General features: G+C 42.5%; 1 protein-coding gene across 1 annotated transcript in view; it reads left to right on the forward strand.

Annotated features, from left to right (window-relative positions):
* Positions 1-8,529, forward strand: part of LOC124612519 (peptidoglycan recognition protein 1-like) — a 132,335-nt gene extending 123,806 nt beyond the window's left edge. Inside the window, exon 3 of the mRNA XM_047140777.1 lies at positions 6,280-8,529. Within this exon, the coding sequence (XP_046996733.1) occupies positions 6,280-6,857 (578 nt within the window). The 3' untranslated portion in view covers positions 6,858-8,529. The remainder of the gene's footprint in view (positions 1-6,279) is intronic.
* The last annotated feature ends 283 nt before the right edge of the window (positions 8,530-8,812 follow it).

The following is an 8,812-nucleotide window of genomic DNA, read 5'->3' on the forward strand; positions in this document are numbered from 1 at the left end:
CGTGAACGGAAATCAATCGATTTTGACGATTTTAACAAAGAGCTCGTGCGTGGAACTGCACTTAAGACAGAAGAGAGTATCCAACGGCTAAGAAAATACAGGCTGACGTCCATGAAAAAATTAATTACTCGGGTCCAGAGTCCTCCGCTCTTCATCTTCTCCGCTCCCTTGGTTTCAGATTCAAGAAGTGTAATGACGGACGGTAATTCTTAATCGAACGCAGAGACATTGCAGCAGCAAGAGCGAAATTTTTGCGTACAATGCACTTCTTGCGTGCTGAAGACACCAGGCCTGTAGTGTACTTGGATGAAACTTGCGTTTCACAGAACCACACCAACAAGTATCTATTGCACGACTCTAAAGGAAACGGCAGTTTGAAAGTGCGTACTGGTAGAGGTGGCCAATTAATCATCGCCCACGCTGGTTCATTCAAAATGGTTCAAATGGCTCTGAGCACTATGGGACTTAACTTCTAAGGTCACCAGTCCCCTAGAACTTAGAACTACTTAAACCTAACTAACCTAAGAACATCACACACATCCATGCCCAAGGCAGGATTCGAACCTGCGACAGTAGCGGTCGCGCGGTTCCAGACTGTAGCGCCTAGAACCGTTCGGCCACGCCGGCCGGCGCTGGTTCATTAAACACAGGCTTCATACCAGAGGCGAAATTTGTGTGTCGTGGTGGGAAAAGTTCTTGCCAACCCGATTACCGTTCAGGAATGAATGTAGAAGTTTTTAAGTATTGGTTTATTCGACTGTTGTTTGCGCTTGAAGAAGGGTCAGTTATCGCGAGTGATAACGCCGGCTACCACTCCATTGAGACAGAAAAGCTGCCACGTTCAAATTGGCGCAAGGCGGATATGGAGTGGTTAAAGAAAAAGAATGTTTCTTTCAGACGATGAAACGAAGGCCGAACTCCTGTCTAAGGAAGAAATTGTTGGTGCCAAAAAGAATTACGAATTAGATCAACTGGCAAACGAAATGGGACACCAAGTGGTACATCTACTCCCGTATCACTGCCAGTATAATCCCATTGAATTGGTATGGGCCCATGTAAAGTGAGAAGTAGCGAAGAGAAATACTACTTTCAAACTTGCTGATGTCGAGAAGCTAACACACGAAGCTCTTGACAATGGCACTCAGCAGGACTGGGAGAGATGCGTAAAACACGCAGAAGCATTGCAAGAAACTGATTTCTTGAACCAGGGTTTAAAAGACACCGAAGTAGTATCTGTGATGATACACCTGGCTGAAAGAAGCGACAGTGAATCTGAAGACACAGAGCCAGAAGATGCAGTTTGGGTAGTGCCGTCTGTGTAAAAAGCTGACTTGATTTAAATGTTTGTCAGTTCATTTCAGTTATAGAGGACGTACTGCGAATGTTTTTCCCTTACAGTAGACGTCTGATAAATTTAACATAAGTGGTGGCAATTAGTTTACTCGACAGTAACTGTGAATTAAAGGAAGATTGTCAATTCTGCATTATTTAACAACAGTTTTCATAAAAACCTTTATCGAATGTCTTTACATTCGGATATAATCTTACTGCATTCGGTTTACTTGTACATTCGAAATTTAACTCCTTTTTTTCGTAGGAGGATGTACTGGCTATTTCGTAATAAGGGTAATGCAGTTCATAAAATGACAAAACGTTGTGGTGCTTCTGTATCGACTGTACATATAAACAGTGGAGTAACATCAGAACAGTCCCAGCAATTATTCTGATTCTCCGAGAAGAGCATAGAAATCTATGATATTTGACGACTTTCACAAAAAGCTAGAATGTGGAATTGTATTACTTTGGTATGACAGGATAGTATCCGATGGCGAGAGAAATACAGGGTAATGTCCGTGACAAAACTGATTATTCTGGCCAGTCACTTCAGTGCACTGTCTTCTCCGCCCACTTGGTTTTTAATTCAGAAACTGTAATGATGGACGAAATTTGTAACACAAGACAGGGACATTGCAATAGTAAGAGCGAGGTTTTTGTGTACCAAGCACGTATTGCGTGCTGAGAATAATAGGCTTACAGCAAATTTAGATAAAACTTGGGTTTCACAAAACCTTTCGAACAAATATTTTGCTCGACTTCGGTGAAAATGTTGACTTCAAAATAACTACAGTTACTTTTGCGTAGCGTACATTGGCGTTTTGAGTGATGGATGCAATGACGAAGGATATGTATTAGCAGCCAGTAAAATATTTTCGGGAAGTAGGGAATATTCTCGGCCATATTAAAGAGAGCCATCCGAAGAAAACTCTTGGCGACGGCCTACAACGACACGCGCGCCGCTGCGCACGGAGTATCGCGGAAGTAATTTGTCTCTGTACATGACACGATACATTAATGATGTCTGAAATGTTACCAAAAATTATTTGGGGTAGTTTTCTTAACAACTTTCTCGCGGGAAGTTTCGTTGCAGTCCTACATAATGAAAATTCATCAGCATTTTTCGCTACGCGGTCGGCACAACTTCACATCTCTTTTAATATTTTATTTTTTTATCTTAGAATACATTTATGTTTCCGAATTAAAAGACGCAGAATAAGCGTCTGTAAGCTTTGAGGATGTTCAAATTTTTTTCACTCCAATTACGTTAATGATTTTTAGAATACTACCACATGTTGAAGTAAAAAATTATTTTCCTCCAAAATTTCTTGTAACGTAATTTATCATTTTTTTTCCTAGCAGCTAGTGAGAATTTTCTTTTGGAAAGTACTCCATCATATTCTAGACTAAAAATAGAGTTGTCCAATATTTTTTTAATTTTTACAAACATTTGAAATTATCTCTATAAAAAAACTGGCAATGCTGTAAGACGGCAAGATGATCTTGAAGCCCTATTTTCGTGCCGACCACTTTATGGGTGTTACATGATGCTGCCGCCAAAAACACAAATCGCTGCCAACAAAAATCATGTTCCCATACTTCTTGACGGCAGCATAGTTTATTTACTGGCTCTGATACAGATCAAATAAAACGCCAAGTGTATTTGGAGGAGGAGACCAGTAACCGTATCCCCCCCCCCCCCCCCCGAGTTTGAAGGGTGTGTAGGGGGGGGGGGGGGGAGCGACTGCCTATCCCACCCTCCACCCCGCCCTCCCCCAGTTGATGCGCCGTTGACCATGATGTTATCTAAGTGAAATCTTCCCATATCTCCTGGCCCCTTCCAAGAATACCTCCTCCTCTTGTGATTTTTGACCAAATATTCGCTATTATTAGCTGAAATTTATTGCAGAACTCAATTAATCCTTCTCCCCCTCATTCCTAGTATCAAGCCGATATTTTTCCGTAATCCTTTCTTCTACTGCTTCCCCAAGAACCACATATCAGTCCACCATGACTATTAGTATTTTCATCTCCATCTGCGTAGTGCGGGATTCGCCGAGCGGACTAAGGGGCTGCAGTCATGGACTGTGCGGCTGGTCCCGGCAGAGGTTCGAGTCCTCCCTCAGGCATGGGTGTGTGTGTTTGTCCTTAGGATAATTTAGGGTAAGTAGCGTGGAAGCTTAGGAACTGATGACCTTAGCAGTTAAGTCCCATAAGATTTCACACACATTTGGACTTCCCTCTGCGTACTGAATTATCTGTTAAATACTCTCATATCCTTTCCTCATCTCTTCATCTTCGGCTTGCGATGTCGTCATGTATATTCGAACTTACATTGTCGTTGTTGGTTTGTTGTCTATTCTGATGAGAACAACACTACCACTGTACTGTTTACAGTAACTCACTCTCTGCTGTACCTTCCTATTCATAACGAATCCTACACCTGTTATACCATTTTCTGCCGCTCCTGATGTTACCCTGTACTCATCTGACCAGAAATCCTTGTCTTCCTTCCACTTCACTTCACTGACCCCCACTATATCTAGACTGAGCTTCATTTCCCTTTTCAGATATTCTAGCTTCTCTATCACGTTCAAACGTCTGACATCACATGCCCTGTCGCGTAGAAAGTTATTCTTTCGTTGGTTATTCAATCTTTTTCTCGTGGTCACCTCCACCTTGGCAGTCGCCTACCTGAGATCCGAATGGGGGACTATTCGGGAATCTTTTGCCAGTGGAGAGATCATCATGACAATGTTTCAATTACAGGCCAAATGTCCTGTCTTTAATACCCCAAGTTGCCATTGCCTTCTGGAGCCTCACCTCGTCGATCATTGCTGATTCTTCTGTCTTGTAGCCTTAATCGCTAATAATAACGGCTGCAGGTTTGAACAATATGAAAAATAGTAGCATTGTGTTATTTTATAAAATCGATTCCATTGTCAATAGCAAGATTAGAAAAATTATAAATGAAGATAGAAATATCGTTTGCATGAAAACTGAAGCATATCAATTTTGTATTAACTGTAAATTTGTTTTTAGATTGTTTCAGTTGACAATTGTGATTAATGATTTTCATAGTAGAAGACTGATATTATGTCATTGATTGATATAAGTAATACAAACATATTATCAGAAAAGTAGTTTTTTGGCATCAAACATGTTCAGAAATATCTAAAGATGAGAACTATGTAATTTAAGTAAGAAAATTAAACGAAGTCATGCCAAAATTTGTACGGAAATGAACATTTCGGTTAACATGTGGTACTTCATTACACTACGGAACATTGATTTTACCGCCGTCCGGTGTGGCCGAGCGGTTCTAGGCGCTTCAGTCGCAGGTTCGAATCCTGCCTCGGGTATAGATGCGTGTGATGTCTATAGGTTGGTTAGGTTTAAGTTGTTCTGAGTTCTAGGGGACTGATGACCTCAGATATTAAGTCCCATAGTGCTCAGAGCCATTTGAACCATTGAGCCTTGATTTTACGCAGGCGTGCGCATCTTCGTCCGAAGCAAATCAGTAGCCACGAATGTCTTTTATTCAGCGCTCCACAAATATGGAAATCGCATGGGGAGACATCGGGACTGTACGGAGTATGTGTAAAAGCTTCCCAGTCGAAACAACTTTGACAACATGTGGGCAGGTATTATTCTGCAACAGAATGGTGCCGTCCCTCAACATTCCTAGGTATTTGGACTTCATGGTGCACTTCAATTTTTGTGAAGTGCCCACGTACGGCTGTGCATTAATTCTGGCGCCGTGTTGCAGGAAGTAAATGCGCAGCGGGCCCTTGCAGTCAAAGAAAAATGCATCGTGTCTTTGCGAGAGGTGGCGTGCCTGTTGTTTCGATTGCACTGCAGAAGTTTCGCTGGGAAGCCCTTAGACAACATCCATACAGTACCGGTGTCTCCCTATGCGATGTCCATATTTTTAGAGCCCTGAAGAAAGACATTCGTGACAGCCAATTTGCTTCAGACGAAGAGGTGGTCGCCTGGGTGCAACTATGATTTCGTAGGCAATCACAAATATTTTTCCATGAAGGCATTGTCTTGTCTCACAGTGGGATAAATGTATTGACATTTATGGCGATTACTTTTGAAATAATAAACCGTTTTCTTACTTTTTTCGCATCTGTCTCGTTCTCATTTGACTGCTTCTTATACATGGTGGTTTCAAAAAGGACCTTACAAATTTGGAATGATGTAGAAATTTATTGAGGAAACTAACAGAATCGGCAAACGTGTCATTTTGTAACAAACAACCTCAAGTTTCACATACATATGTCAAATGTCGCTTTGGTTCGATGTGACTACCATTTGTGATGCGACAAACAACCCACTGGTAACAAATTTCTTCCCACGCTCTTTGCAGCAAATCGGGAATAACTTGTACAACAACCTGCCTCAACCAAGTTTTTGTGCCAAATGTAAACTATAGGCCAGATTGGAGGTTCTTTAGCATGTTCGAAGCGAAATTTACTCTGAACGGGTGTTGCTGTGTTCGCTTCATGAAACCAAAACACACAGCGAGCACACTCTGCACCAGTGAAAGTAGCCATTTTATCTATGTACTACACTGGCGCTCATGGTGGCAGAAATGGACACTGATGCACCACTTGAATCAAAGTTGAGGTTATTTGCTACCAAATGACATATCTACCAGTTCTGTAAGGATCTAAATACATTTGTGTATCATTTCAGAGTTGCAAAGTCCTTTTTGACCCACCTTGTACTTTCTCTACTGCGTCACGCGCCCACAAGGCCGTCAGCAGACTTTCAGTCTCACGGCCGGCAGTGGTGGTAATGTTTTGGCTAATCGGAGTGATTGAAATAAAATTTAGAGTCCCATCACACAGCAGCTCACTCAGTTACTGATTTAGAGATACAACTTTTAGAAAAGACAGCCAGTTGTAATGCAAGAAAGAGGACTTTTTTCTGTTGCAGATGCAGAGTTTATTCTGCCGGATGGGCGACCAATTATACGCAGGTCGGAGTGGAGTTCCGTGCCGCCAGATTTTCGGAGAACGCTGAGACACCCCACGCCGTATGTGATCATCGGGCACACCGCGGATAAGGTTTGTAGGGGCAAAGACGAGTGCTTCGTCCTGTTGCGCATCTACCGCGATGAACACCGTGCAAAGTGGTTGCAGCCGGACATCTCGTACAACTTTCTCATAGACGTGGAGGGCAACGTCTATGAGGGCCGTGGCTGGGACTCCACCAATAACTACCAATCCTGGGCGAAGCGTTGCAACCTTGGTGTGACTCTGATGGGTGACTTTAGGACGGACAACGTCACGACAACGATGATGCAGACGCTACTACAGCTGCTGGACCTGGGACTGAGCTTGGGCAAACTGGACCCGAACTACCGGTTGGTGGCGCAAAGCCAGGTGCACGCTTCACTTAGCCCCGGAAATAACGTACTAAAAGTCATCGATACGTGGCCACATCGGTGTCTTTATGATTGCAACGTGGGTGTCCAGTGTATCTACGAAGATAACGACGAAATTGACGCGTAAACTTTCAGCAGATCTGGAGCGCATCGTTCTTAAACGATATTGTTAACCCTTTAGTTTTTTAGGCACTAGGCCATACGACGAACCAACGTCAGGCTGACTTCGCTACAAGAACCGTCATATGACGGACCAGTGGAAGTTGCCCTCACTGCAAGTGAAACAAATATTTTAGGCTATTCAGTGTTTATGAAGAGGCACTTATTAAATGTAACCCAGCCTGTCAAAGTCTCAGTTTTTTCCTTCTTTTAAAACTTCATTTTCTGACGATCTATTTTTTGGTCATATTTATATTAAAGTATCTTCTTGTGTTTCTAAACTGTCGATTAATAGTGAAATGAAATAGTATGACCTTAACAGAACGAAATTTACTAACACGTACACGCATTTGTCAATCAAAATTAATATTATATTGCATATTAAAAGTAATAATAAGTACCAGTAATCTGCAGGTTAAAACCTAACACTCAACATATATAGGTACTTCTTTCGTAGCCAATACCGGTCTGAATTGCGGATCCAAAAAAAAAAAAGGATGGGAAATATGTAATTTGTTTCGTCGCGTCTAGTCTCGTGCCTGTTGTCTGTTACATTTCCGTTCTACAGCGGAGCTCGCTCGGGTGGACGATTCCGAACCACATATGACGTCACACTGGACGTCTGTCGCTGTCGTTGAACGGTTAAATATTAAATAACATACTGATGTAACGTCTCGAAGGTAGGGTTCCTAGTAGTGTAAAATTTTGTAAAAGGTGCCATGGTCACTGTTAATTGTGGAATTTGTCGTCTGAACAACTCACTATTGAAATTTCTGTCGTGTGACCATTATCAAGTGGAAATAATAGTGCTTTAGCACATGTCAGACCCTAAAAAATCATCCTAGTGGCTTTGCGCTCGACTAATATAGATTCTTTGTTACAGTTGAATAACAAATAGAACAATAAGACGACATGCACGTATGTCGCACGATTTTTAGTTAGCGACCTGGCCTCAAACACAATTACTTCCATTTGTTAAATTTCAATAGCTAGTTGTTCAGATAAATAATTACACAGTCAAAGGGATCATTATGTCCTTTGCAAAACACGGATTTAAATTCTGACTACCCATGCTACTAATGGATTGAATCTCTAATATTTTATCTGTGATATTTATATAAAACAGTGAAATCAGTCATCGTTAAATAAACGGACACAAAATAATACGACAACGTGATCAGTTTCGCAACACAGGGCGTTTCCGTGATGATGGAACAAATTTTCAGAAACGAAGAAGAAAGGCAGGTATACAAAACTGAAACACTGGACCGAAATCGACCGAGCTGAAAATGGGAAAATTTAACGTTTATTGTTCTTCTGCTGTTTCTGACGAAAAAATCCACGTAGAAACATTTCCACACTACATTTGTTTCTAAAATTTATACAAAATGCGAAATTCGCAGTTATTCGAAGTGGCACCTCGCAACTTTTACGCAGTCAACTTTTATGCATACATAGCTCTTTCGTTTCAACTGAGCATCTTCGTGTTGTACTGTATTGAATGGGACTGGGGATCTAGAAACAACGGAGAGGCTTCGTCACCACCGTAGCCTCAGTGGTACACGACCCCACAACAGGCTACGGCAGTCCACTCATCCCTCTGCCGCCCCACACCGAACCTAGGGTTATTGAGCGGTTCGGCCCCCAGTAGACCCCTCCCCCCCTCGAGAATGTCTCACACCAGACGAGTGTAACCCCAATGTTTGCATGGTAATGACGGTGTACGCGTACGTGGAGAAAGTGTTTGCGCAGCAATCGCCGACATAGGGCAACTGAGGCGGAATAGGGGGAACCAGGCTGCATTCGCCGAGATAGATGGAAAACCGCCTAAAAACCATCCACAGACTGGCCGGCACACCGGACCTCAACACTAATCCGCCGGGCGGATTCGTGCCGGGGACCGGCGCGCCTTCCCGCCCGGAA

The sequence above is a fragment of the Schistocerca americana genome, chromosome 4 (genome assembly GCF_021461395.2).
Source record: "Schistocerca americana isolate TAMUIC-IGC-003095 chromosome 4, iqSchAmer2.1, whole genome shotgun sequence".
Lineage (NCBI taxonomy): Eukaryota > Metazoa > Arthropoda > Insecta > Orthoptera > Acrididae > Schistocerca > Schistocerca americana.